Here is a 27,700-nt window from a genome sequence, read left to right as displayed (position 1 = left end):
TTTGGTTTGTTTTTCAGCAGTTTTTAAGGTCCGCTTGTCCCAATAATATTTTGCAACTGTAAATACTTTAGTCATGTTTTCATAAAAATACGGTTTCAGTTATTCTGGGCACCACGTCAGGTCTGTCGTCCTTTAATAAACCGTGTCGTCGTCCTGTTCAGTTATCACAAGGTTGAACTGTGACTGTCGATATGTAAAGTCCTGCAGGCTGCGATTAACACTGAGCCAACATGCAGGTCACTGGGTCCTCGTCTCATATCAGCCTTTCATGACTTCTAACTTCCTCAATGACAAGCATTTAAACATGTGACATCACCAGGAGCCAATCGGAACACGATGCTTTTACAGGTTTTTATATTCCCCTGATAAACTGACGGTTTGTTTAATTGAACATGTTGTAAAATGCTAATCAGAGAAAAGAGGATTCAACCAGTGTGAGTTCGTCCAACTGGATTTTTTCTTTTTCAAATAGCAAATTATTTATTTCAGAGTTTTGTTATTTAATTATATTGTGGTGTATTTTATTCTATTTTAATTATTTTGCCCATGTTAGTCAATTTGTACCTGTGTTTTTAAAGGTGCTGCACATATTAAGTTGATCATCATTATCACCATGTGCTCCTGCATTAAACAGGTACTTTGTGCCTATAAAAGGGTCAGGAAACAAAAAACATATAGAGGTCCATGGGACACAAAAGCTCAAAATAATAAAGTGTGACCACGTGGAATGAACCACACCTACACCATAAAACATCGCACAGGAAGTCAGTGGAATCAACTCACCAGGACGTCAGCATTCAGCAGAGACTGATGGGTTAAACTTATATTTTTAAGGCAACAGGAAAACATACATTTTTACCTTGAACCAGCAATAAGAAGAAATGTAAATGCCTACACATGCAGATTAATTTCATGCATTCAAAAATGATCTAACAAGTGTCTGGACAATGTTTCCCTCAGAGCATGATGTCATTTGATGTCACCTTCCAGGGCTTTGACTCCACACAGTCACCTCTGCAGGAGTGTTAAAGATAACAGTGTGCGTTCAGGCAGCATATCTACTGCTGTATGTACTTTGTCTCCAGCCACAGATCGGGCTTCACGTTTACACTTTGTTCAGATTAGATACTGACTGCTGTGGTACTTTTCCTTCAGCTCTGACATCTACATGTACAGTGTGTGTGTGTTCACTCATTAATAAACAGACATTTCTTCCGTTCATTTAAATATGTTTGTGATAAACACAAAATTCAGTGCATCAATTAAACAATGATTTGATGGATTTTTCTGTACCTTGTTTCAGTTAAAAAAAAAACAAAAAAAACAAATCCTCTCTCTGCACTGTTTTATTGCTTGTCAGTGGTGGAAGACATTTTCAGGTCCAAACCCAGTCACCAGAGTAAATGTTGGCATTGTAGGTTGCTGAAAACCACAGTTAAGTTACATTTGTACGTTATAATGTAGCTGATACATTGAAACTTTGCGTGTCAAAAACACTGTAGTTAACATGTTAGGTTTAGGCACAAAAAACACAGGCTTATGATTGTGAAAAAAAATCATGTTTGGGCTTAAAAACATGGTTTTAGTGGCACAAACACAGCTGGAGAAGACATCGGTAAAAAACCACTGCTGGAAACACAGCAACCAGGGCGCTAAAACATAGGCGATTTTGTTGTGTCTCAGTCTTGAACAGTGGTGTCTAACTTGGCAGGCGTCTCACCTAGTTGTCACACCATCCACCATCCTCTCCACCTGCAGACGACAAAGTCAGCTCAATCACTACGTCTCTGTAGAAACATTGATATGATAACATAACGTATTTGTGGTTTGCTGAAAACGAACATTACCAACACATTCCTCTGGCGACTGGACTGTCCCACCGCTGACAGAAACCAGTGGATGCTTAAAACTGTATGAAAAGTAGATTTAAAAGTATTAAATGGAGTCATAAACTTTAAATAATGATGTAAATAAGATGTGATAAAAGCAGAAGTATCAACATTCAAACTTAACTTACTTACAGTCCGCAAATTAAGTTCTCGTCATGCAGAGTGTCGTGTTGGGCTGCAGGGCTTTTTTACTTAAGTAAAAGTACTGATACCATGCTGCAAAAATACTCTGTTACATGTAAAAATCCTGCATAGAAAATGTCACTTAAGAATAAGTATGACAAAGAGTGTACAAAAAGTATTAAAAGCAAAAGTTCTCAAAGCAGAAAAATGTCCCTTGCGATGAATTTGGGCAGCAGTAGCTCAGTCTATAGGGACTTGGCTTGGGAACCGGAGGGTCGCTGGGTTAAGTCCCCATATGGATCAAGTAGGGAGCGTGGACTGGTCGCCACCTCACCTCCTGGGCGACACGGCAGTGCCCTTGAGCAAGGCACCACACCCTCAACTGCTTTGGGCAACCCCCCCCCCACTTTGTCATCTCCCCATTTAATACATGTATAGATCCTGTTTGTGCTTGATTAATCTCTGAGGGAAAATAAATGTCTTCGCTCTGTTGTCATACACACACAGGCCCGAAATACACACACACATGCACAAACAGGACCTATACATGCATTGAATGGAGTGATGTCAATGTGGGGGGGCTGCTTTGGACAGGCACCCCAAGCAGTTGGGGGCTCAGCAGTGCCCAGGAGGGTAGTTTGGCACATCTCCAGCTTCCAGTCCACACTCCATACTTAATCTGTATGGGGACTTAACCCAGCAACCCTTCAGTTCCCAAGCCAAGTCGCTATAGGCTAGAGGCTGCAGCCCCATAAATGTAGTGCAGTAAAAAGTACAATATTTCTCTCTGAGATTTAGTGGAGTAGAAGTGGCATGAAAAGTACTGCAAAGTAAGTACTTCAGTAAATATATCTGGATACATTCCACTCTTTCAGTGTAGCCTAAATGTACAGTTAGATTCCACTCCAGCCTGTGACTACACATTATGTTACATAACATTTGTGCAATGTGTGAATTATTATATAAAATGTTTCCCTCTGAGGGAGACGGTATTAATCATCCAGTTTACAAACATGTAACTGTCAGAAATATTTAATCTGCTGCCCTCTGTAAATCCTCTCAGAGCTCTCTGTGGTTTGTGCAGAACACAGGATCCATTTTCAGAGCTGCAGAAACTGTAACAAAGACTCAGCTGACGGCTCGCTGACGTCAGAGCGAGGCAGAACAAAAGCCTCACCACTGATAACACACATCCAACACGAGGCAGCCCGAGACACAAAGACTTACAGTACAAGTGCCGCACACTCAGACTGTACTCATCTCTGCAGGCATGGACGCTTCCTGTCTGCAGAGCCACATTTCATGACTTATTTATCTGCTGATTATCGTCAACATAAACGAAAGAAAATGCCAAATTCTGATGTAATCTGGATTAATCTGATAAATGTGTCACAGTGTGTCTTTTCCAGGTCACACAAACACAACAAACCCTCTTTTCCCAGACCCCATAATGGACCCCAGTGCACCCACTGCAGAGCGCCCATTTTCTGTGGCTGGACTCCTGCCAACCAATTCGTCCATTAAATGAAGACGAAGCAGAGAGACACTGATTAACCCGCCATTGTTGTCCTACTTAGCGGGCGACCCCACACCTCAGGGATGGAGACGGTTGGCAGGGATCCAAACTGTGTCGCAGGAATGTCGGTGGAGAAGAGGGTGGTGTTGTGTTTTAATGAGGCCAGTTCCCAGGATGAGAATAAAGAGCTTAGCGGACAGCTGAAAAGCAGTGAAACTGTCCTTTAATTCACATCTTAATCTCACAGTCCATTTCATTTTTATCTCTACTAACTAATCATGTTTGACTGACATTAATCCCATACACCAAACTCAAATGTGGAGATCATGGAGCTTCTTATGACCCTTACGTGATGGAAGAAATATACTCAATGATCAGGCCATGTTGAAGATATATATACATGAATAATGCATGTCTTGATATAGAAATTGACCGGTTAATAAACGAACAAACTGATGAACTAATCAAGAGTCTGCAGCTCTGTTGGCTACTTTAACACAGCAGTACTTTGAGCGACATGCTAACGTCAGCATGCTAATACACTTGTAGTGACCATGCTAACATGCTGATGTTTAGCAGGTATGTTTAGCATGTTCTCCATAGTTTAGCATGTTAGCCTACATTTGCTAACCACTACTAAGACAAGGTGGGAAACATGTTTTTCTGCTATAAAGGGCATCTTAAGACGGGGGTCTGTGGGGACTTCCGGAGCCAAAACCTGGTCCCACTCCGAAGTTGTCAAAATCCAGCGCTTAGTCAGTGACTTCTAGCATCAGACACCAAAAAAAGCCATCCTTTCAATGTCGGCATATGTGGCCGCTCGCCGTTATTTCGCCCATTGCCATCTTGGGTTTTTGGAGCCAGATGTGACCATATTTGGACAAGAGGGTGGAGCTGTGGAGGAGCGAGGGGCGGATCTGTCTGAGAAGCTGAGGAAGCTATCGGCCGACAACCCGCCACTCAAAGCGGCCTGCCCTTAATTATGTGAAAAATTAAGCCTTAATAAAATGTAAACAGACAAGTTGTATAACAATTCACTCCTGTACAGTTGTCATGACCCCAAAAAAGTTATGGAGACCAAAACCGCCCTTTCATACCAGGCTGTAAACATGTTTATTTCTATTGTTAAGTTGGTTATTTCAACACGGGGGTCTCTGGAGCCACAACCTGGACTCACTCTGAAGTGGTCCAAATCCAGAGCTTGGTCAGTGACTCCCAGTGTCAGACACAGATGAAAAAAGCCATCCTTTTTTGTCAGCATGTTATGCGTTCGTTGCCGTTAATGTTTAATGGTGCCCAGTGGCATCAGAGGGAAACACGGCGGGACAACAAAGTTAAGGCAGCAGAAGTCAGAGTAGGGCAGGGAGGAGGGGAGGAGGGGTGGAGGATGAGTCGAACAAACACAGACTTTCACCCAAGAGGCCAGTGTTCGCTTACCATAAGACTGCAAAGCCAAACCCTGTTCTTTTTCCTAAACCCAATCACGTGTGTGTTGGCAAAACATAACCACATGCATTTGTCGTAGAAGAAGCTCCACAGCTGAAATGGAGCGTCTGTAGTTGGTGTCCTGCCGGGAGATCCTGGCGCCAACCCTCGCCAACAGGTCCTCAAACTGGGCCCCAGTCAGCCTGAAGTACAGCTGAAGGCGGCTGTCATCCAGACGGAGTTCCTGGAGGAGGTGGTGAAACTCGCCGAGCTGGATGCGCTTCTGCAGGATAGGGTGAACCCAAAAACGACGGCATTTGGCCCTCCGACGCATCTGGGACTTCCAGAGCAGGTACAAAGCAGCGATGGTGGTTATCTCAGCCATGGTCGTCAGTGACATCTTGACGCCCTGACGTCCAGTTATTGATGCCGAGATGGAGGAGAAACTTATCATTGCGGTGTGTGGCTACCCGGAGCTATATAATACTACGTGTCTACTCTACAGAGACCACAACAAAAAGGAGCAGGCTTGGGTGAAAGTCGCCAAGGAGACTGGTCTACTTGGTAAGTTCTGTAAATATGTGTCCTTAATTAGTTTGCAGAATGGTTGTACTATGAACGTTAGCACTAGCTTAGCTCTAGGTAGCACAGCCAGCTTCCCCGCTACTTGCGCAAATGACGCAATAACGTGAATTAACAAAATGGTCCAGCGTCCAAACTCGCGCGTTACGCACGGCACATTACTTGCGTTAGGCGCGAATAATTCGCTTCACTCGCGCCCAGTGTGAACGCTACATAACCGTTGATATGTGACGAGGTCGGAGTGAGAATGTATTGGGAGCCGGCCTCAAGTGGCCATTCAAGGAACTGCAGTTTTTGGCCACTTGGTATTTGGTCATAAACCAAATTGGACAAATTAAACTTTTGACCTGATAATTGTGTTAGAAACATTAAGGGATCACCATAGATATGACATTTCATCCTGAGGGGAACAAAAAAGTGTGTATAAACTTTAATGACAATCCAGAAAATAGTTGTCAAGATATTTCAGAGTTTAAAGACATTAAATGTCATGGTGGCTCTAGAGGGAAAGTCAGTGGGTCATAAATGTCATTGGGATTCATCCACTGAGGAATATGAACGTCTGAATGAAATTTCAAGGCGATCCATCCAGAAGTTGTTATGATAATTCAGTCTGATCTACAGTGGTGGATGGACAGATTCATCAAGCTAAATCCAGCTCACTGAATGTGAAGCTGTGCTGCTTTCACAGTAAGCTGAATATATTTGGGGGTTTGAACTCTTTGGATGAACAAAACAAACTATTTGAAAAAGTCTCCTCGTGCTCTGGGAAGCTTTGAAGGACATGTTTCATTAATTAATTGTAGATTAAAGTATTAATCAATAATTCAGTGGGTGACAAATAATCACAATCTGCAGCCTCACTGATGAAGTTGAAGCTTTCCAAGATGGAAAGTCAGTAAATTATTAATTTACATACACAAAGAAGCAGAAAGAGGACGTTTAGACGGTGTAACCAAATAAAATACTGCAGATTAGATGTGTAATTATGAAACATGGACGAATCAGCATCGGGTTTCCATCTCAAAACAGATCGATAGTAATTTAGGAGACAACTGGAACAGATTCAAACAAGCTGCTCATCAATATTTCATACAGTAATTAGACCACAGAGGAGGCCTCTGGCTTTAATGTGGAAACATTTGTCCCTCACTGAAACTGGGTCACAGACAATTGTTTTTTAATTATCACTGGTGGATCCTCAGATGAGAAGATTAACATGTTTATGGGCTGCAAAGAAATTATCATCTGTTTCCTTTTCACACACTGTCAACAGCTATTTGTTGTTTTTATATGTTGTCACCAGATTTGTAACACTGACGACACAACAAACAGAGCAAAGGATAGAGATGCAGCGATTCAGTTCATCTGCACCAGGTAACAACTCTACATTACATTTCAAATTTTATTTAGATTCAGAAGAGTTTTCCGCTGAATACACATGATATTTACCATTGGTTTACCATTTCGCAACCCAGGGGCTGTCCACACCAACGCAGGTATTTATAAAACTGTGACTCTTTGCTCATAGTTTGGCCTTTCATCCACACGTAACTGCAGTTTTGGGCCCCTGTAACCGGAGTTATTTGTAACCAGAGTCCAGGGTGAACTTTTTGGAAACGCTGGGTGTCAGCAGTCGTGTGTGGACAGGATAACCGCAGTTATTTTGTCTCGTCTCCATTGTATGACGTCACAGTGTGCGACGTAAACAGAAAACAGCTGTTATTACCCGATGTGAGAGACGATTTGAGGATGGACTTAAACAAAATACCGCTGCTATTTAGCAGCATATCAGCACTTTGTGGCTGTATCATACAACTAACGCTACTCAACCACATCCAGCAACAGAGGCGCAAGAGTGTGCTATTACAGAGACTGCTCCTGCTGCATAATAGTACGCTTGTTATTGTTTTTCCGGTAATTACGTTTTACTGCCTTCTGATTGGCCACAATGGCCTTACAGTTAGGAGTTATATCGCCACCTACTGCTTTGGCACATGTATTGCATTGCTTGATAGTGGAATTTGCGGTGTCATGTGGACGGAGGTATTTTTATTACACCGTTCGTATGGACGCAGATTTTTTAAAAACTGGAGGCCGAAAAGTTCGATTTTAAAATACCCGTGCTCGTGTGGACTAGCCCCCAGTCACCAGAAACAAAAATGCTGGCGTTGTGCATTTCTGCAAACCGGGCATGAGTTATATTTATTTATATTTACAGTATTATGTAGTGTAAACGTTGAAAGAATGCTGTAGCTAATGTGTGCTCAGGTTGGGGACTGTCCAATTGAAGCCCTGTAAGTCTGTAAAATGTCCAATCGGACCTAAAGCCACATTTTCCGACAGCTCATTATCCCAAAAACAAATGGTCATTGCTTCGTCCCATGTCTCTGAAAGTACTGTTACACCGCTATGTGAAACCAGGCTTGTGAAACCTCATTAGCTAAAGCTAGCAAGCTGGTAACTTATCGCCTCTCCTTATGTGCTGCATTAAACGTGAGAAATGTACCTGGACTTCCCTGGGTAAGTGTGACCTCTCCTATCTGGGTGTGTGTGTGTGTGTGTGTGTGTGTGTGTGTGTGGTTGACTCACCACCAGGCCACTGCTCTTGCTCCTTGTGACCAGCTTGCTCAGACCAGGCAACTCCACTGGACACCCCTGTCGAGTCGAGTTGGCCAGTTCGCTCTTCCTCAGGGTTGTTCAGAGTAAAGGTGCATTTACATGGACGTGCACTTGTACAGCGCCTTTCTGTGCATCCAATGAGTCACATTCACGCTTTCACACACACATTCACACACTGGTGGCCGAGGCTACCATACAAGGCGCCACCTGCTACTCAGTTTTTAACATGGAACAGCCATCAGGAGCAATTTTGGGTTCAGCATCTTGCTCAAGGATACTTCGACACGCTGATCTTCCGATTAGCGAATGACCCGCTCCACTTCCTGAGCCACAGCATGGATAATTTCGGGGTGGCGTGTCAAACGTCGTCTCAGTCTTTTTTTGTCTTCTGAATGTCTTGTCTTCGGTGTCTTTCTCGTGGCATGCCTGTTCAGCTCAAAGGCCTCTCCAGCTCTCTCCCCAGGTGTGGCTAATAGTGGCTAATGAGTCAATACCAGCCTCTCAGTGTGATGGCAGCGTTGACCCTGCCTCCTACCACTTAAACTACTGCTAAAGTTACCATAACAGTGAACACTCTTTGCAGTTAGACAACCCAGTTGCCATAGAAAAATCTGCCTTGTGCGTTCCTGTAAACCACGGATATCTTACATTTGTACTTTATTAATTAGCAGATACATTTAAACTTTTGTTCTAAGCACCACTTTGGTGAATGGGTGGTTATGTTTAGGCACAAAAATCACTTGGTTATGGTTGGGTAAACTGACACTAACTTGATGGAGTGTGTATTTTCAGAGTATTGGGTGTTTGTGTTTGGTATAATAGGCTGCTGGAGAAATGGGATTTTGGTCCAATGGGCTGTCGAAATGATAGCATGGCACCCTTTAGGCACGAACCCACAACCCCAGCCGGAAAAGCAGTGATGTCTCGGTAAAAAACAACAACTTTTCATGGCACTACTCGCGCTGGAAACACAGTGATGGACACTAAAAATCACCCAACTTTGAGGGCTTAAAAGCAGCTGGAAAAACAACATTGACTGTTGTGACCATCTACCATCCCCTTCACCAGTCGAGCTGCATGGTGCTGGGCTGTGAGCACAGGTCCCACCAGAGCACATCGGCCCTCATGCCACCCTCCTGGAGTCTGCCCTGTCCAGCTCTCCTCGTGTAACAGCCGGTCTCCTAGTACGGAGACACGTGTACATTATATTCTGCATTAAAAGAAATCTGCAGATCTGTCACATAACTACTGAAATCTTGCCAAACACTTTAACTGGACAACCAGTTACACAAAACCCCGTCTGTTGAAATGTCCTTGAACAACGATCCCTCTCAGCTCCATGTCTGCAGCTCTGCTGACCTTTGACCCCTGACTGGAGCTCAGGAGGAAAGAGAATAAATTATCTCTGATCATATTGTTACTGGAAACTGTTGTCACTGACACGAACACCTCTCACACTCCTGACTTTCAGGCTCACTTTGACGTGACTAAACTGTTACTGACCTAATTAAAATCCATCTCTGCTGCAGTTTTCACAGCGAGATGGAGACTTGTGTAAGAGGTTTATTTGAACCATCGAGCAGCAACAGAAGCTTTACTCTGAGAGTCTCTTTTCAGCCTCTAATCTCATCATCGCCGCTTTCCTCATCTCTCGTTCTTTTAGTCCCACCAGGATTAAAGGGTTAAAAGATAATGGCAGCACTGAGGACTCCCTGTGGTTTTACTGTCCTCTGTTGATCATATACTGTCAAAGAAACTCAGCAGCGTACGTACACGTCGACTTCTGACAGTGTTCATCATAATAAAGCAAGTCAGATATGAAACTGGAATGTTGCTTATTTTACAGAGAAAAACAACTGAAGACATTTTAGCACTTCATAAAAGGTTGTAATCAAACCACTGACAGATCTGGGTCTGCTTGTGCCTTATTCTTCCCATCCTGCAAACAATAATTCCATTAAAACTCGAGAAGGAAAAAAAAGGCAGAATTTAAAAATACACCTCCGCCTTCAGCTTCCCCCTCTGCCCTAAGCCCCTCCCACCAGACGACCACAGGCACATGCTTCATACAGTAACCCACAATTTCCCATTCATTAATTTATCTAATCTCATTTAATTGAAGGGGCTGTGTACTGCTCATTTGCTCAACCCTTCTCTCTGTTTATCAAACTACAAATAAGACAAGAATTAGCTGCAAGCCTCCTCACCGTCCCCCACTTGGCTCCTGGCCGCTGTGGACTACTTCTCCAGGAGGAAAGCCAGCAGCGGCTCAGGACACAAAGTAAGCCAGCGCAAACTCCCCAGTGCTGGGTGTAACATAAGGCTGGTGGCCAGCAGCATTGCCAGGTCTTACCTGTAATGGCAGCAACAGAAAGTTCACTGATCAGCAGGCAGTAAGAGCTGTTCTGTCCCTCAGAGCTAGGATTTGCACTGGCTTGATTCGGGTTTATGCAGCCACCGAGTGGGGGTCCATCTCTTACTTCTTTTTGATAGTCATGTGCTGGTATTTGGTTTGGTTTGGTTTGGTTTGGTTTAGGCCATCAGCCCAGCACAGCAGGGATTTGCATTTCCATTACAACGGGGCTACCTTCTTGATGGTGTGTCTTAAACTAATGACGGCTTGTCTTACGTGATGACTTTAAAAGCAGCAGGCTGATCCACGGCTGAAGTCCCCTGTTATTTTTACTGCATGTGTTATTCCACAGCAGGGCAGGTAAAAGAAGTTCACCTGTTGGAGGTGAGTTGTTTGCAGAGGTGCACTAAGAGCCTACTGTCTGTAGCTCTTCATCGACATCTCAGTGTGGCTGTGTCTGATTTTACTCTTCCTCCCTGCCGTATTATTAGACTTGTCTTTATTGACGAAAAGCCGCTAACAAAGTTCCTCTAGCGGCAACGGTGTATCTGCTTTAATTCAATTAGAAACAAATTCTAATGGTGTAAATTTTTGAAAAAATGTCTTCTCTTCAACAGCAATCCATCAAGCCTCAGTTACCAAGAAAACCTGCAACTATTTTCATCTTCAAGACAATGACTTGTGTTCTTGTGTCTCACACTGGAGGCCTGACACGCCCTCGTGCCTCTCGCCGTGACCTGGTCGCGTGCCGCTGCCTCACATCTCGTGCACACTCCCTCCTCTGGCTCTCTGGCAGCGTTGTTTCAGGCCTGAGTGTTTGTTGGGTATCAGCGCCGGGCTCAGAGGGCAAAAGACAAGCTGATTAAGCGTCAGGATTTTCCAGCAGATCAGAGCTGCTATTCCCGGCCTCGGCTGGGTAGATTAAGACCCTCCGGAGCCGCCTGCTGCTTCTGGTCTGCGGGTGGGAACGATTCACGAGAACGAGCGCTTGGGCGTTACTCCAGCTTTCACTCAATTACATGACTTCATTTTCTGGACGCTCACCAGAGAACTAAGTATTTATTTAACTGAGGGTTGAATAACAATCTCATCAGCCTCAGAGTGGTGATTAAAAGTCACGTGTGGAGAATCTTCATCTCCCAGAGGAGCAACCAGGTGAAAACTTAACATCTTCAAATGATGTCATACATGCTGATTTTTTAAAATGTATTTTTCCTGCTGCTCCAGGCATCCGTTTGTCTCCATTTGATTCAACTACTGCAGCACCTGATTAAAACGTACTTGTTTGCAACAGGCTGATTGTTCGGCCTCTGGTATCCCTGCTTGCAGCTTTCTCCTGAACCGCTTATCCACAGAGCTTCACACTCAACACTGCACGCTCTTCATCCTGAGTTACACACCTGCCATCACACAGTTGAGAAAAGTATCAAGCGTAGAGTTTACATGTCACTGGGTGCAAAAGCTCACACAAGCATTTCAATGAAGTGAAAGCCTATTACTTCCAGTTTCTACTGAACTTCTACTTTCGTTCTGACAGTTACATCACTGAAGTGTTTGAGTTTGTAATGTAACACCTCTGCTCTCCCTTTCTTCATCTGCTGTTGAATCTACTGTAGCAGGTGACAGAGAGCGAGCTCTACTCCACATGCCGTTCAGCGGTGAAACAGCAGAGATGGTTCAGAAATGAGATGCTGTTCTTAAGAGTCATTTCCTGCATCTGTGTCACGTGGTGTTCGCCACTGCCCCGCCCCTTTAGAAGGCTAGTGGCAGTCCTGAGTCTTTTCATTCTGAAGTGAATGTGAACAAAAATTATTACAGATTCTTTCACCTCAAAGAATACTGGACCCAGATTTCACAAGCCACCTGTCTCCAGGACATTCTGACACTAAAATGGCATATTTCAGAAAGACAAATCAGAAAATTAACTTTGTCTGAGGCGTGTCTCTGTGTCAGCAACAAACTCAGAAGATCTGGGGTCTCACTTAGACAATGCGTAGGATCCATACTAAAAATATACGAAAGGACATAAGCCATAAATGGTGTGCGCCAAAAAATATTTGACAATTTCTATAATGGGCTTCCACCTCGCCATCTGTGTCGGCAATTTCCCGTCTCCAAAATGGTCATAAGCATGGGTCAAAGTTTCTCCCAACAAGTCTGTTTTTGTATATCACAACTTTTGTGTGGGAAGTGACATACGCCTCTTTCAGGCCTCGTTTTACGTGAACACAATTTTTATAAAAGAGACTCCTGGCAACAACTGATTTAATCTTTTACTGGGTTAATATCAGATATTAAGGTAGCAGTTTAAAAAACGTTACATTTATCCTTTATATAGTTCTGCATTGTTTTGAATCTGCTTCCTTCCATTCACACGACGGTCACAACACTTCAAACAAGGTCGGGGGAGACGACCAAGCCCACTTTGGGAGACAGGAAGTGTATACGTAGTTTGTAATTCATCATGTATGTAGGTCCATTCTCAATACACTACACAATGTGAACATAACACAATACTGATGATAGTTTGTCAAGTGGTCAAATGTGGACTGATTTTATCAACTCATAGGGTCACAACTGCGCAAGATGCAGTCACAAAGCTTTACAGGTGTGTAACTGACATCAAAATGAAGGTAGAGTTTGAGGATGGGTTTGGTCAAGGAAGGGGGCTGGAAGTAGGACAGTAGAAAATAGGGAAGAGGCCATTGCCCCGCCACCCGCTTTACACCCATGGCCCACATTTACTTAAAGTCGCAGATCACCGCATCGCAACCGGAGTGGTCCCATCGAAGGATAGTCTCTAGTCTAATAACTGGCGCTTCTCAAAGTCAAAGAAGGATTCTTAAACGAATGAATTTGAAGGACAATGTCAAGGATACCAAGTCCTTCCTTCAGAGAATTTTCTAGGATGTGTGTGCCTATCCTCAGCTGGCATTAAAGGAAATGGCCACTTTAGAATGAAAATACAGACAGTACTTACTGACCCTCATGCCGACAAGAAGTCCAGTGTACTTTTTTAATCCACAAAACTCGTTCGGGGTATCGGAGGATAACAGCTAGCTGGAATAACAGCTACACTTGAACTGCATGGAACCCATGTTTTGAAAATGTAATAAACTCCGCTAATGCATTTCAAAAACGTCAGAACGGCTCGTCTGTCGTAATCCAAGTTCCCTGAAGCCGCGGCATGCAAAACTGACTTAAAAAGACGTAATTTACTCCACTTTTATAGCATCATTTCTCACCGTGGTCAGTTAGCCTGCAGGAGTGCTGTGTTTACTTGGCAACTCGTGCGAGACTAGCTGATGGCTAGTGGTCGTGTTAGTTCTCGAGTCTTGCGACTTTTCAAGTCAATTTTGCATGCCGTGGCTTCAGGGCACTTGGATTACGACAGACGAGCCGTTCTGACGTTTTTGAAATGCATTAGCGGAGTTTTATTACATTTTCAAAATGTGGGTTCCAAATTAAAGGTGGGGCCTCTTGAATGACGCACACCTGGACACTCACCTGGAGTCTTTCCCAGCCTCTGTAGGGGCTGACTTGGAAGGATCCATCCTACCAAGGAAGCATCCTTGACTTTGAGAAGCACTGAATATATGTGATGAGGCAAAGGACGGAAAGACAGAGTAAAAAATAGTAAGAAAAACACCGTGAAGCAGTGGATGCAGCTCTACACCAGCAGGTTTGTTGTAAACTGACTTTCACAAACTGAATCATCTGTAAGATTCACAGTTAACATTTTCTCTCTCTAAACACAGCCAGAAGATAAATGTGAGGGTTTAATCACAGTAACACCCACCTCCTCAACTGGGAGCGTTACTCACTTCCTCCACCTACACTCACACTCCTGTTGATACCTGCGAACACAAACCAGAGAACTTAAAGACACCAAATCACTCGTCTCTGCGATTCAGCCATGCTCACTGTTTTCACTGTTTACCAGCTGGGGCTTCATTTAAGATCTGTGAGCCAAAACAACTTCAAGTAACACATCGTTAAAACCTACGTCAGGTCACAAAGGTAAACCTTGGAGGGGGTTGAGAAGATAGCATTTTGATGCTAAGAGATAGGCACTGAAAACAAAATTAAAAACAGCTGCAAATGTTTCAGTCCTTGACGATCATCAGTGCTGCTGACATGAGGGCTTCACAGAACAGATGTAGACACAGACAGATTATCAGGTGTGATCAATCAGTCAGCTAGTGCCACTAATTAGATGAAATCAAGTCTGAGGAGCAGAGGCCTGACTCCCAAATCACAACGACAGGAGTATGAGTGTGTTTTACTAATCACAACATCCTCGATATTTTATTATTATTATTTTCTTAATATTATTTTTTGTGTATAGTTGTGTATTTTATACATTTGTAGAAGCAACAACAGTGTAAAAACTTCGACAGTGATAAAGGAATAGGTGGTGGGGGACTTAACAGATCACAGATTGAAAGGTGGGTTTTAAGATGCATCAACCTGTCCAAAACAGCAGACTAAAACAACCACAGAGCTTTTTATAACTCACAGTAAGCCCCAGGGATTATACTGTACAACAGACCTGAAACGTCCCGGCGCCTCTGAATGCAGCAGGAGGTTTTGACTAATAACAGCAGCAGCAGTCAGGTTGGAATAAAAAACAGATCTACTGAGATAAGATCAGATCAAATGTATCACTAAATGAGTGTCTGATTCCTCCAGTTTTAAACACTGAGCTGTCGCACAGTGAAGCTTTGGTAAGAAACTTTTCCTCAAAGATAAATGAGAACACCCAGAGTACAAAAACTAAATACAGCTGTAATGATTTTCCGGTGCTTTCTCTGTGCACCGGATCTCTTTCTCTCAGAGAGAGGGAATGGGAAAGCTCACGTCAGGACAGTGCAATTAGTCAGTGTGGGATATGAGATGTGGTGGTGACGGTGTGGAAATCTGGAAGCTCCTCTGTGTTTAACTGCAGATGTTTTCTCTGCCTTTTTTGGTGCTGAGCTTCAGAGAGAGGAGACGCTCACAAGTCAACAGGAACATCAAACATGTCAGAGTGCACAAAAAAAAAAATAAAAAAACAACAGAAATAAGATGTTTTAATAAAAGTCACGTAGACATGTTGAAGACGAGCTGCTGAAGTTCAAACTGAGCATCGGAATGAGGAAGAAAGGTGATTTAAGTGACTTTGAATGTGGCATGGTTGTTGGTGCCAGACGGGCTGGTCTGTGTATTTACTGGGATTTTCACACACAACCATCTCTAGGGTTTACAGAGGATGGTCCCAGAAAGAGAAAATATCCAGTCTTGTTGATGCCAGAGGTCAGAGGAGAATGGCCAGACTGGTTCAAGATGATAGAAAGGCAACAGGAAGTCAAATAAGCACTGGTTCCAACCAAGGTGTGCAGAAGACCATCTCTGAAGCAACAACACCTTGTCCAACCTTGAAGCAGATGGGCTACAGCAGCAGAAGACCACACCAGGTGCCACTCCTGTCAGCTAACAACAGGAAACTGAGGCTACAGTATTGTTGCTGAGCGTGTCCATCCCTTTATGACCACAGTGTACCCATCTTCTGATGGCTACTTCCAGCAGGATAACGCACCATGTCACAAAGCTCACATCATCTCAAACATGACAATGAGTTCACTGTACTCCAATGGCCTCCGCAGTCACCAGATCTCAGTCCAATAGAGCACCTTTGGGATGTGCTGGAACGGGAGATTCTCATCATGGATGTGCAGCCGACAAATCTGCAGCAACTGTGTGATGTCATCATGTCAATGTGGACCAACATATCTGAGGAATGTTTCCAGCACCTTGTTGAATCTACGACGCCAAGAATTAAAAAGGGGGTCCAACCTGGTACTAGCAAAGGTGCTCAAAGTTTAAAAAAAATGATTAAGTGGTTATCATTTTTTTGCACTCTGAGCACCTTTTTGTGCACAGATGTCTTAAATTAAATAGAATTTTTTTGCATTGATCTCCGCCTGTGGACCTTTCTGTGGCTTTCCAGCCCAGTTACATTGGTGTGCGGATATCTCCACTGTCATCCTTTCTTGTTTGTTTATTGTACCAATGCACCCAAGACAAACTTTTTTTGCCCTAAGTAGGTGCAGTTTCACAGCAGCCCAAAGACTTTGCAGTGTGATTTCATCCTCAACACTTTTAGGACCTCTCATCTGTTTGCTCAGGGCTCGTACACATGCTGTGTTTTCTCAATATTGACGCATGGAACGCTCAAAGGCGACAGCAACGCCGTCACAATGCCCGAGCATTCCTGAGTGCCTATTTTCAGGGTGTGGTGGCGGCACCCTGAGATAAGCATAACCTGCAGCGTATGATGTGAAAGAAACGACCAATCACAACCTTCAGATATCTTTCCCTTCTTCCCTAAATATCAGTCTGCGGTAAATATGGAGGAGATGTTGATCCTTTTAGTGCAGGGTTCCCCAGAGCTTTACACCTGTCTCATGGGCAATATTTTAGGCCCAACACACACTGAAGAAACCAGATCTAGAAGATCAGCTCTGAGCTCTCGAAAGTAGGCACAGGTTAGCACCCTGCATCCGACCTCGCAATTTCCACGGCAGTTACAGAAGTGGCATGTGTCCTGGCCCTGAAAGCTTACAAAAAAGCCAGCAAGTGGACCTTGAGTTTGGATCGGATCTCCATGGTGACCAAGTCTCCGGCTATGATGACTGTGATGCAGCTGAAAGCTCCAGAAAAGGCTCGTAAGACTCAAGTTTGAATTTGTACATACAGAGAAAAATAAAAGCTAATCAACACAACTTGATTAAAAAGTGTTTTCTGATATCGTTAATTGATCTGCTAGGTGATCAATGTCTTGCTGAGGGGCACTTTAACAGGTCACATCAGCTGCTGAAGGGATTAAAGCTTTGACCTGTTTTCTTTTTCTGCCTGTGGTGCAACAGAACAAAGAAACAACAAGGATCTTTTCACACATTTATTGTATTTACTTGAATACAAAAGTGCAAAAATCAATAAAAATATAACTAATTATTTCCCTAACAAATGAAGGCATTGATTAAAAGTGATTTTTCATAAAGAGGGGAGACATAACGCTTTTACATTCTCCTTAAATGAAATCACTGTTGACTTGATCTCACCCTTGCTTGATGCAAGCAACAAACCGGTGCCAAGTGACAGGAGGACAAAATTATGTAACACCAAAGCGTAAATCCTCTCGGTTCTGCGGTGCCACTCGGGACCTGGAGGAGCCTGGTGCCACTGCAGGATTATCAGTCTTATTAATGTACACGGAAAATACACTGGAGCGAGGCTTGGATTATAAACCACGTCCTGTTTACTGGTGGTGAAATAAAGGAAAATCACTTTAGGTTCTTGGTTTGGTGGCGAAGGTCAGGTACCCTGTGTGACCTGGTATTTCTCTGGGCGGGGTGGTGGTCTTCAAGGAGACGGAGGCCTGGCCAGGAGGCGTCTTCTCTGTGCTGTCAGGCTGCGTCTGAGCAGAGGGGTCGGGGCCGAAGTCGGGCAGCGGCAGGGAGACGGTTCGCACGTCGTGGACTCTGAGCAAGACCTCCAAGGTGCTGATCTCCTCGAAACCCTGATCCGCCAACGCCTCGCACGTCCTCTGGACCTGCTCGATACACGGAGAGAACGAACACACTCGACCTCCTGGAGAAAAGAGAGACAGAGGACAAATGTTGATGAACAGTCGACATCTTGTTCCTGCCAAAACAATAAAGTTAGCAACAAATATGTCGTCTTCTTCTTTGGACCAGTCGGGCTCGTTTTAACCCGCACTGGTGACTCTAGGGGAGACTGTGTCAGTTTGTCCTCCACTTCAGTCCTGACTGAAATACGTCAACAACTGTTGGATGGATTGCCTTCAAAATCTGTACAGATATTCATGATCCCCAGAGGTTGTATCATGCAGACTTTGGTGACTCTCTGACTTTTCCTTTAGCGACACCAACAGGTCAGAGTTTGATTTATCTAGTGAAATACGTCCTGAGTGGACCTACTGGATGGACTGGGACATTCATAGCTCTCAGATGATACATCTGATATACGACTTGTTGTCGTGACCACCACAGAAGGCCTGCCTCTGTTGCCTTAATTGATTGGACAATGGGGAAAAAAAAAGACAAATACAACAAATATACGGCAAATGACAATGAAGCTGAATTGAACTGAAATTAATTAAAGCATTGCGGTGCTACAGAAATTTTTGTATATTTCTTTCTCTCAGTTGAAATGCAAAAGTTACCATTCCCACTAAAATCATGACTCATATCTCGATCACAAGGACAAAATAAGCTGCTGCGGGTAGAACACTTTCCATTAGCTCACAAGTTAGCAAACCAACAGGTCCCCGAGACAATTGTACAAGTGATTATGCAACCCCCTACACTGAGACGGTTTGCTTGCCCCCAATTTGATTTACCTCCCATGTTTCTGACCACATCTGGGACGTCCTTATCAAACATGGTTGATATTTCTGGCAGGTATCCTCTGGTGTGAAATCAAACAAGCTAATTTCATATAGTATGTAAGTCATACTGGGTTATATGAGAAGTCTGGAAAACTGACAGAAACCAAGGAGATGATTGCTTTGGCATATTAAAAAAAAGTGCACAACTGAAGGTGAACATGGCAACAAGAAGATGCTGGTAGGAGTATGTGTGCACATCCAAACCCAAAGAGGGCATGTGCTGGAGCTGAAAGTGAGCAGATCATGAAATAAACAAATAAACAGCTTGCACACTGCAGGGCTTCAATGTCCACTTAGTTTTTACACCTCAGACACTGGAGTCCTGCAGTGTACAGGCTGTTTATCAAGAAAAAACAAAGATGCTAACCTGCAATATTTGCCCTTAAGTCTTCTGCTCTAAGACTGTAAAACAGAATCGATAACTTGGTCTCCACCACAAACACCTGGATGATCTGAACCACAGTGAGGACCTCACAGCAGCTAACAGTTTTAATTAACACTAAGTGATTGTCTTAAACATCATGACGAGATCACTGCAGATCCACTTAACTCAGGATCTGTGCTCGTGACCTCGTCCACTCGTTTGTGAGAAGGTATATGAATGGAGATACTCAAAAACATGACAGTTCACCATCCTTCAATTGTCTTTTCTGGCACTTCTGGGAAAGTCAATCCTTCCTCAAGGTATCAGATGTCTCATAGAGGAGTGTTACCACTGTAAGAATAATGTTTAAAAAACAGTCATGGACAGAGATAAATAATCTAAACCAGATTTAAAAACTTAATATGGACTCAGGAGACATTCAGTCTTCTCCAGGGAACCTGTGATACTACTACTACTATTAATTATTTGTTTTTCTTGCGCTAAAAACAGTTTTCAAAGCGTATTGTTTCCCTTAACAAAGCAGGCCTGTGACCTGCAGGGCTCCAGGCCGTAGTTTGTGGATCATCAGGGGATGAAGCGGCGCTCTAATAAACACAGATCAGCTCTCGGCTTCGGCCTCTCGGCTCTGAACGAAACCCTGCGGTGATTCGCGGCGGGAGGTCGGAGCAGCGAGCCAAGGGAACTTTCACCGGCTGACCTGAAGAGCGAAGAATGTGACTCTGAGTAGGACAGCTGGGGAGAGGAGGGGTTAACAAAACAAATGGGTTTCTATAGGTTTTCTACTCGAAATCTAAAGTGCTGAGAAATAACGTTGTCTTGTGCAGTGTGGATTTTGCAGTTTGAGATTTTAAGAGGTACTACGCACTGATTTTGTTTTATCCCTCTCAGTATTAAGACATCCAGGATGGACTATAGCTCATGAATGAGTGGAGGATTTCTCCCTCCTTAAAAATATCCTTGATTTCCAGGAATCAAATTGAAGGATCACAAGGACCTTCGGGATCTTTAAGAACGATCATGGACGTAAAGGACCCATTATCCGTGATACCAATATCATCTCAAATCGATCGCTGGCCCCTAAATCGCATCCAGTCAAAATTGTATCGCGGCAGACTTTGTAATATCTGCAAATATCATATTGTTGTCCAAAAAAAATATGATAAAGTATCGTGACGAAACTGATGATTGAGCATCAGAGGGTCACAGCTTTGCTTCAACCTGCTCAGATTATCTTACTTCACAATTCAGGAGGGGAATAATCTACAGTCTGTGGTGAGACAAACTGGTGCCTGATGGGAGACAACATGTCTGTGATTCAAACTATTCTGATGTCATCAACATGTAATAAAGTCAAACTGCTGAGTTTCTGACTGAAATAAAGAACAAGTCTGCAGAGGGCAGCCTTGTTGAAGAATCCACCGCGTCTGATAAACATTAAACTTTGGGATGTTTCAGATAGCAGTCGTTCCTTCAGCTGACAGGACCAGTGTTCTCCCTTTGAGACGACCATAAACACAACTCAATGGTCTCCTAGCAACCAGAGCGAACACACAGGGAGGGGTCGGGTTGATGATTATACAAGGGCGTCTCAGGCGGGTTATTAATAGCCTTGAATATCAACCGTGCGTCCACGACGAGCATCCATACATGCGTGAAACGTACGATTCCTTATCGGGTCGTTGAGTGTTTGAGTTCGTGGGACGTGTTTGCTTTATGTTGCGTAATGTAAGTCTGAGATGGAGCGGGGAGGGAGGGAGGGTTAGATGGATCCAGGGTCCTTCTCAGAGACCAGGCCGGGCTGCAGGCCAAAACATTAGAGGAATTACAACTCTTACATTCTGTCCACTGCAGTAAAACAGCGCTCAGCCTGAGAACAGACCTGGAGTCAGTCTGTGCAGAAAAATGAACGACAAGGTGATGAAAGTGGGCTGCGGGTGTTGCGTCTTGCCTCCTGTCGTTTCCACAACTCGACTGCTAAAACAACCAGCGAAGAGCTCTCCAGGAGGTCACTTTGTTTGGCCTTTAGGTTGAAGCGTTTTTCGGGGGGCAGTGGCGTTCAGCTGCCCCCGGCTCTCTGGAGAAAACATCCAGTCTGAGCAGTGGGAAGTAAATCAAGCCTCTCCTTATGGAGCCACATTCACCGGCTCCCTCTCCCTGCAGCATAACCCTGTATGGTCATGGGACTGCTTCTACAATGGCTGCACTCTATTTATCTGTATCTGTGTGTGTGTGTGTGTGTGTGTGTGTGTGTGTGTGTGTGTGTGTGTGTGTGTACGTGAGGGTCAACAGTTCGTGAAAGGAATATGTAGCAGTGGCACCATAAAAGGGATTCAGAGAGGAGGAGGCAGAGCAGCATTCCTCTTCATATTGGGGCTTAGTTTTTTAAATCGTGCTGCATCTAAGTGTCTCAGGAAGATGAGCATGTACTCATAACACACTGATCCTGTGCATCTGAACAGGATGTCATCCATCCAATGCTGTGGCATCACTGGATACATTAATTTGAGTAACAAGATTTGTTGGCAGTGTGTGATATTGCTTTTTAATACCAGATGCAACAGCTCCACATTAGATACAGTTCAGTGTGTTTTAATTCAGAGTTTCCACAATCAATAAAACACAGTAGTTCGACAGCACAAGTTTTTTGAGCAACAGCAATCCCTCCCTTAATGTTAACTCATAAAAATAATTTCATATAATACAGTGAGGTATAGATTTTTAATATGCGAAACTTTGGTATTGGATCAGTACTTTGCGTCAGGACAGAAAAGTTGGATTGGTGCATCCTTAAAGAAGTATTTCATTGCTGAGAGGACAGTCTTTTCATAAAGCTGGGCTGTCTGCACAGTGGAAAGACACAAATACTTTTGAAATTCTTGCTATATGACCAGGGAAAACAGAGGAAAAGGGCTGTGGCTTTTGCTTTGGCTCAAGAGGTGGAAAACGTACAACTACCAGAGCTCACTGCGCTGCAGCCAGACCAAGAAACGCTCCCACTGGTGGGTGATGTGATGCGAGTTGAACACAGAAAACAATATGGCAGCCGGCCAGTAACAAATCATCTTGTTACAGTTTAACAGTAAGCTAAAACTTTCCATTTTTGCCTTGTGTGTGTTTGTGTCCCTTTGTATCATTCAGTGTCTCCTCTCTAAAGTCTGAGGTTTTTGCAGGTCTGTGAACGCAGCACAGGCTGAATTCCTCATTACTTCTTTTTGCCTCAGCAGCATTTTGTGGAGTTTTGAGTTAATTGATCAGTTGATCCGATCGGAGCTGATCAGGTTATACTGATAGAAGAGAACAGCAGCTATTGCAGAGGCTGGTACAAAAACATTCAGATCCAGCATTGAACAGTTACGTCTCTTTTTTTACCATGCCTGACGTTCTGCTGCTCCGTCTGTGCCCAGAGTACGCTCTGCACTCTGAAAGTCTGGTGCTCTGAATAACCGGACCGTATTCATATTCCAACAGTGTTCCTAATGAACAGCCCAGCTCCAAAAATAGAAAATCAATACGTGGTGGAAGATGTTATCATGACAGGCCGCCACAAATACATGAATGTGTGTTAAACCCTGTACTATCAATCAATTATCAGTAACAGTGGTCCCATGAGCTCTTTTAATTTGTGCACTGAATTTAGTCCTTTTTTTTTTTTTTTTTGCATCTTCTTACATTGCTTCTTTTTAATCGTCCATATTTCTGGACGGTTCTATCTTCATCATTATGACACAAAGCTGGTTGAATATCAGCAAAGTATCCCTTTGACAAATAAGGTAAAGAAAGAAAAGGAAAAATAAAACATGCGTTACAGTGACGCAGTTTTGCAAATCTAATGTCAGGATTTTTGCACATAACCTTCATACTGTACACAAATGCACATTCTTGAGACAATATCTGTTCATTCTAAGGTTTATTTTAAGGCCCTGTCCACCCACACAGGTGTATTCAGGTATTTTGGCTGGGGAAACCTCTCAGCTGTATGTCCAGAGCGTGCTTCATTCAAACCGCCTGACTCTCCGATTTTGTTTCACCCGTATGGCCGGACTTTTTAAGCTTTGGGCATGTTTACATCTGCCTTGTTTGGTCTAGTTGAACCAAATCATTTACCCCCTTGGTGCAGTTTGTTTGGGTTGGTGTGGAAGAGGTGGTATTCGAATGTAAACTGTGACCATTCAAACCATGACATTATGGTGTCATTTCACTGGTTAAAAACATTTTCTTTTCTTGTTATGGTGACAAGTGAACTAGTAGTGAGTTTTGCCTATTTGCTACCAAAAGGAGAGTGGAAGGGGACAAACCTAAACTATCAAAGAAGCGAGATGCCTCCTGAATATATGGGCTGACATGAACATTTCTCAATTACTCGAGAAGATGCATAAGAACACTGAGGCATTCGTGAGCAAACTGCTGGGAAGTGTCTTGTGAAAGAAAAATGTGTTGACAGTTAATAAAAGTATGTAATGCTGTGCAGATAAGTGGAAGCTCTTAAGATGTTAAAGGCAAATTTGTGTAGGAAGATGATCTCGTTAGGATCCTTTGCTCAAGACCCATGGTTAGCCCAGCAGATGTTGTTGAGACGTACAAGACAAGAAGTTGTCTTCTGTGATAAGACCATCTGATGGCAGAACGTCAAAATGCCTGCATTACTGAATTAATTTATACCCGCTGTGTCACAGGTATGCATGGTCCTGCGCTCCAAACCAACACCAACTTTAATAGAACCTGACGATGCTCCATCACAGACAATATCCAGGTAGAAATTGGGAGAGCTTTGTTGTCTTTTCAACCACCAACTGTATGGATAAACCAACTGTAAAGGACAAGTAGCCATGTGATCTACCTATATCATATAAACCATGACTTCACTTCTAACCCCCTCAGTGAACCTCCAACCTGCCCAGACATGCTGCCGCTCCCGGTCGTCACAGAAACGCCTACACCAGTTTATTCTGTGACCAGGAACAAACACACACACACACACACACACACACACACACACACACACACACACACACACACAAGGGCTAAGTTAATGAGAGCTGTGTCGACTCGGATCGATGGTTGTTGTGGGAGTGCAGAGCGAGGCGACGCTGCCGGAGGGGGGAATAAATTCACTGGCTGATATTTTTAAAATGTGCTCAGTCACAGTCATGTTCCTGCTGTGTCAGGGCGAGTCACAGAGAATTCAGCATCAGGTGATGGTTAGTGTTCCTCTGAGGCCACGCCATATACATTTATTTTAACAGTGTTAACTCCACAGGACACTTTAGTGACCTCCAGTCATTCATTTCCCCTGTAATTTAATATAATCGGTTGTTACAGAAGACACATTTTGGCCCTAATAAGGCAGCTTACAACTAAAATAGTCATGTCAGACATGAGATGATCTGTACACATCCGTTACAAACTGTATTTTAAATGGAAACTCCAACATGAAAACAATAAATACATAACAGTGTACAGGTCCTGCCTCTGTACAAAGCCCTTATTATTTATTCATCATTCATTCAACACACACTCAGGAAAAGCAGGCTATCAGTGTGAGCTTGAAAGACTGCATTAGTAATGATATAAAAACTGATGCAGTGAAGTCTTACCTTGTTTCTTCATGGCAGCCTTGGCGTGGCGCACTGCCTCCCAGGGGCTGGGGATGTCCAGGAAGACGGCGTCTGCCACCCCCGTCACTCCGAAGCCTTCCTTGCACACGTCCTGGTTCCTGACGGTGACCAGGTGATCCACGCGGTGCTCCTTGAACTCCTCCGCTGCCTTCTCCGCACGCTGCTGGTGGAACTCCACAGTGTGCAGGTGGCCTGTGGGGGCGATGGTGCGCAGGATGGCGTGGGAAAGGGAGCCGCTACCAGTACCTACGACACAGACACCAACAGGGAGGATGAGAAAAGCAGGGACGTGGACAAAATCTGACTTAAACAACTGAAAACAAAATCTATGGACTAAAAAAAGCTGTGTGGACCTGGAGAGTTGGGCAACAGTTTTTTGGCAGTATGCATCACGTTGCATCGAATCACAATGCATTGCTTCAATTAGCTTTAGGCCCCGATCACACAGATCTGGTGGTAGCGGCTGCTGGATACTTCATATACCATAGATAACAGCAGGTGTGGAAGCAGATAAGCGCAGTACTTGAAACAGCCATCATCAAGGGGAAGCTCCTGGACCAACTGGTGGTACTCCCTGTGATCCACCCTCTTTCCAAGTTGTGTTACGTAACACCATTCTTCGGAAATTTGTTGTCAATTAGTCTAAAATACGACGCTGGTCTAAGTGCTGCACGTGCTACGCTAAATCAGTGTGTAAGATGAATAAAATGACCACAGCAGCACACGTGTGGGAGACTGAGCCATATGATTGTGTCAGGTGAGTGTTTGTTTGCTAGTTTGTGTGTGAGGTGGCTCATAATGCATCGCTGTTGGTCTTGTTAGTTGTAGTCTATTGTGTGACACTGAGACAGCACCACACAGTTGTTTAATATACAAGACGTATATAATGTTGACAAAGCGTCTCGGTCCTTCTCTCCCTCGGTCTCTCTGTTGATGCTCTGCGAATAAATAAGATTAATATTTAGAAAGATACAAAGATATTTAATCGTGTCAGACTACAATGGATTAAGGCCTACTTGATACTCATGGTTTTGTGTCCTGTGCTGCAAACCTTTAAACCTCTGTAGCTCCAGTGCTGTGTGCAAAAAGTTAACGTACAGTCCTGCTACTTATTTTATATCATTATTTTTTTTGCATCTATTTTGATCACAGTCTGTTTTTATAAAAGTGTGTGAGACATCTAACATGTGGCTTTGACTTGCAGCTGAACATGTAGCCCATTTCATAGAAAATACTGAGATATATATTTTTGTCAATATCGCCCAGCCCCACTTTCTGGTTGAGCCTAGAAAAGTATTATTGTCCTCTGGGGGTGCTCTGAATATGGCGGTTAAAGGATTAAGATCAATAACTGTACCCAACACATCTGAGAGTGCATTTAAAACACCAGTGCAAAATCCTGCAGCTGCAGACATGTCCAAAAACAAAATCAGTTATGACCTAGTTCTCAGGCTGCTGCAAGATTTCATTTGAACACATTAAGATATCACTAAACATGAAGAACCAGGACAGATGATTTTGGGATCTTTTTGTGCGTCACATTGCGTGTAAACTCTGAAAATGATCACTCAGATTTTGCTTACATCCCTATCAGGTCTTCAAACCAGTTAATAAAAAGATCTAACTCAAGTGTGGACATGAAGCCGTGTAATCTCAAATCACTGTGTTGTTATGTCTCAGAACTGACGCTATGAGCTTCCCTCCATCCTGAGACAGTCCACACAAAGAGCTCACAGCTGTTACTACAACACACACACATTCTCACACGGCCTTTCGTTCCACTCGGGCTGATAAGTGGATGCTACATTTCTGAGTGTACCCTCTGTGCCCTGCAGCTCTCCGCCTGCTCCTTAATGTCTGCTGCTAATGTGCATGTTGGTGAAGAGTGATGTTTGATTTTACAAGACGTAAAATAACACTGGTCATGTGGCTTGCAGTTAATGCGGAGGGGGGGAATGAAGCGTCGAGAGCACAGCTAGAAGCCAGCCGATCCTCCACCATCCTCCACAGCCCCCTCCTCTTCTTCTTCTCCTGACATTACGTCATCACCGCCTTTGTTCGTGTGGTGACAAAGAGGGCAATGTTTACCCCACAGCAGCACTTTGACTTGCTAAAACCTCACACTGCTGAGCCGGGGCGGAAACAACAGTAAATGGGGAAGCTGTGGATGGATGTAGTAAACCGAAGGAATGAGGATACACAGATGTAAATATGTAAATAAAAACAACAAGAGCTGCAGCAGAGAGACAAAGAGTTAATAACTGTCCGATAAGATTTCTGTTTGAATGACCTCATTAGTGATAAAGACGACTTCTTTATCGTTATCAGAGAAGGACAAACTGTGCTGATGTCCAAACTGGACTTTACGTTGATATACATGCAGTGACTCTATGAACATACACACCATGTGTGATGTAATGCAATGCTATATAGTCTGTTTTGTTGACTTATTTTAAGAGGTGTGTGGTTTGTTTGCTTGGGGTCACACTTGTAATGCCTGTTATCGTCTCACAAAGTTGGCTTATAGTTAGTGACAAAATGGAAGAAAGGAAAACCATATCAGTCAGAGGAGGAAAAGATTAAACTTCTGGGGGAATACAATCATAGAACACACAAACTGCAAAGTAAAATTTGATCCCCAAATTCCAGAAAACAGAAAATGACTGTAGGAAGAAGCAACGAAAAATAATTCAGTCAAATCTCAAGTGTAAAATCAAAAGTGCATCCACTGAGTTCTC

General features: G+C 43.6%; 1 protein-coding gene and 1 long non-coding RNA gene across 2 annotated transcripts in view; both read right to left on the bottom strand.

The window, feature by feature from the left end:
• Positions 1-1,492: 1,492 nt before the first annotated feature.
• LOC125901217 (uncharacterized) lies at positions 1,493-8,262 on the bottom strand. Its single transcript, XR_007450955.1, has 4 exons — positions 8,128-8,262; positions 2,022-2,136; positions 1,848-1,909; positions 1,493-1,752 (listed from the first exon to the last, which is right to left on the bottom strand). It is a non-coding gene; the product is annotated as an uncharacterized LOC125901217 (long non-coding RNA).
• Positions 8,263-17,436: 9,174 nt separating this feature from the next.
• The window catches only part of trmt61a (tRNA methyltransferase 61A), a 25,333-nt gene continuing 15,069 nt past the window's right edge, over positions 17,437-27,700 (bottom strand). Inside the window, exons 3-4 of the mRNA XM_049596753.1 lie at positions 24,942-25,208; positions 17,437-18,142 (exon numbers count right to left, since the gene is read on the bottom strand). Coding sequence (XP_049452710.1) covers positions 17,841-18,142; positions 24,942-25,208 — 569 coding nt within the window. The 3' untranslated portion in view covers positions 17,437-17,840. The remainder of the gene's footprint in view (positions 18,143-24,941; positions 25,209-27,700) is intronic.

The sequence above is a fragment of the Epinephelus fuscoguttatus genome, linkage group LG14, assembly GCF_011397635.1.
Source record: "Epinephelus fuscoguttatus linkage group LG14, E.fuscoguttatus.final_Chr_v1".
Taxonomy (NCBI): domain Eukaryota; kingdom Metazoa; phylum Chordata; class Actinopteri; order Perciformes; family Serranidae; genus Epinephelus; species Epinephelus fuscoguttatus.
Note: the sequence above shows the minus strand (reverse complement) of the source record. Positions and strands in the feature narration are given on the sequence as shown.